At 40.9% G+C, this 2,959-nt stretch overlaps 1 protein-coding gene across 1 annotated transcript; it reads right to left on the bottom strand.

Annotated features, from left to right (window-relative positions):
* Positions 1–1,843: 1,843 nt before the first annotated feature.
* Positions 1,844–2,716, bottom strand: LOC308247034 (putative G-protein coupled receptor 141; the record flags this gene model as incomplete). Its single annotated transcript, XM_080665539.1, has 1 exon — positions 1,844–2,716. The coding sequence occupies one exon, from the start codon at positions 2,714–2,716 to the stop codon at positions 1,844–1,846; it is 873 nt and encodes a 290-aa protein (XP_080521665.1).
* Positions 2,717–2,959: the final 243 nt, after the last annotated feature.

The following is a 2,959-nucleotide window of genomic DNA, read 5'->3' as shown; positions in this document are numbered from 1 at the left end:
AAAAGCTTTTAAATATTTTACTGTAATATTTTCTTACAAAGTTTATGGTGTTAAAATTTTTCTTAAAATTGTTATGGGTCTTAGAAATTTTCTTAAAATGTTATGGTTCAATGTGTGAAAAAAATAAACCTAAGAAAAATGGGGAAAGAATACATATAATAAAAATATATATAACTTGAAAAAGAAAAGAGGACACATAAAATTAAAACGGGAAATGGCCCTAGCTGGTTTGGCTCAGTGGATAGAGCATTGGCCTGCGTACTGAAGGTTCCCGGGTTCGATTCTGGTCAAACACATGTACCTTGGTTGCAGGCTCCTCTCCAGCCTGGGCCCTGGTCAGGGTGAGTGCAGTAGGCAACCAATCAATGTGTTTCTCTCACATCAATATTTCTCTCTGTCTTTCCCTCTCTCTTCCACTCTCTCTCTAAAAATCAATGGAAAAATATCCTCAGGTGAAGATTAAAAAACAAAAACAAACCAGAAAATAATTTGGGAACAAGATGTATGCAGTATGTTGCTCCTTTTTCTTCCTCAGAGTTAATTTCTATGACTCAGTAATTTTAGTGATCAAAGAAACTCACATGGGTATTTCGTATTCATCTGATAAATTTATGGATTCAAGTAGAATAACAAATTAAGAAAAATCTTTAAATCCTGGACAGTTAATTCGCTGGGGGAAAAATGACCTAATTTATTCATTTCTTCTATTCTACCCTGAATTGCCTCAGGTTTTCTGGAGCATTAAATATGAAACTGGATCTGTTCCTTAGGAAGATTCAAGATTATGAAAGTTTGAGGGAAATAGTAGAAATATGGGCAGGAAGGAAGAAAACTCACAAGCTTATGTATTAACTTAGCATCCTAATCTCATAGTTCGATGATTTTTCTACATATTTCTCAAAAGTTCTAAAGAATATTGTTTTCATTTATTTAAAGACCGATAACTTTAAGGGTTAAAGAGAACTCAAAGATTTCAGCATAGCTTTCTGTCTCCAAGGAAAATGTAAATTAACTGTGGGCCAAGACCTCTATAAATTATTCAAAAACAGAAAAGGGGGAAAAATTACTTTCCTTGGGAACTCATTTTAATGCAGAGCAACATATTGGTCTAAGTTACGCTCTTACCATTATTTAAATATACTTAGTAATTTCTTAAAATTTTTTTTGGAAGTATTGAAGGAGTTGACCCAAATCCTTAAACTTGACCTTTCAAAGGTAAAATCTAGATAACCTTATTAGAGTGGAAGGCCAAGAGTTCTGTTTCTCTTGATTTCCAGATAAGTGACTTCCTACCAAAGTGATGGTAATCTAGAAAAGTTTAGATTGGCCTCTCCCCCTTATCCGTTTTTGTCAGGATGTGAGCTGAAGGGGTATCTTATCTTATTAACCAAGCAGAGCTTGGGCTTTGGAGCTGAATTCATTTACCTAAGGTTTTCCGTGGAATGAAAAGAACCAACTACAGGGCTGAGTTCAAAGCTTAAGGAAAGACCATGTTTCAGACTGAGGAAACTAAAATAAACTCAAAAAACTCAGAAACCATTAGACCCAGGATGCTTGGACGGGCCAAGGAGACCCTGTGCATTGAAAAACAATGCATTGTTGCAACTCCAGGTGGACTGAACATCAGGAGTCTCAGCATGGGCGTCCCTTAGAGATGGCAGGGACTAAATAAGGACTGGGATGAGTAAGTCCTTTCATTTGGCTGCCACAAGGCATGGTTTTAGTCAAGTCATAAAATATCCTTCCTACCTCCCTCTACTCTTTTTCACTCCTGATGTAAAGGAAGTAAACCTGAACACTGTGTTGTGTGGTTAATGGCACAAGAGGTAATTCCATAGGTCAATTATCTTTTGCTTAAACCAATGGCTTCCCCAAGAACAAAGAGCAGCAAATCAAAGCAGCTAATCGCCGTTACACTCAAGAAGATTTCATTATAATATGTAATATTGTTGTTACAGTCATTTGAGAGTGCCACAGTGTACAAGTAATAGATCCTAAATAACTGGTAGGGAAGGAAGCAAGTCATGATGACCCCTATAAAGAACAGGTTTTTCAACTGGGCCCAGAACTCCTGGTGGGACAGTAAGGAATGGCGCAGCTTCCGCACCATTGACATAATGATGAAGATCTGGAAGACCAAGAGAATCAGCGCAATGGCTATGACAACGGTGACTATCAAATAGTTGATGACTCGCACATACGTACGAGTAAGCTCTTTGTGGAAGTTAAAACAGTTGTGCATATCATACACTTGAAGACTTCCGTACTGAGAAGCAATCAGGGGCACCATAATGACAATCACCAGCAGCCACAGGCCAGCGCTGGCAGCCACCGCATGCAGTTTCCTGTAGAATTCCACCTTGTCCTTGCGCTTGAAGAAGATGAGGTACCTGATGACCAGGATCACCAGGTAGAACAGGAACGTGAGGTACATATGGATGTGAAGCATCGCGCTCACGAATTTACAGAAGGGCAACCCAAATATCCACCTGTGCTTGATGAGGTAGGTCAGGCGGAAAGGCACGGTCAGCAGGAAAACACTGTGGACCACCACCAGGTTGACGACCGCTGTGGTGGTCACTGACCGCGTGTTCATCTTCACGAGAAGGAACAAAATGGAGATGACGCCCACCAGCCCGCCAATGAGCACTGCGCCGTAGAGCCAGGTTAAGTGGGGTGACAGTATAGGTTTGCAGGAACTATTGTTGGCAGACATACTTCAGAAGCCACCTGGAAGAGACAAAGTGCCCACGTAACTGACAAACTTCCAGAACTTTGTACACCTCCCCCCCTCCCCCCCGCCAGCACTGGCATCATGGCTGTGTCATTTACCTGTTTACATGACGTCAACTTTATAGGCCTTAAGAATGAAGACCAGTCCAGCCAGTGTGGCTCTGTGGTTGAGCGTCATCTATGAACCGGGAGGTCACAGTTTGATTCCCGGTCAGGGCACATGCCC

Source organism: Plecotus auritus, assembly GCF_963455305.1.
Source record: "Plecotus auritus genome assembly, chromosome: 4".
NCBI classification, from domain to species: Eukaryota; Metazoa; Chordata; class Mammalia; order Chiroptera; family Vespertilionidae; genus Plecotus; species Plecotus auritus.
The sequence above is the reverse complement of the archived record's forward strand: the minus strand, read 5'-3'. Positions and strand labels throughout refer to the sequence as shown.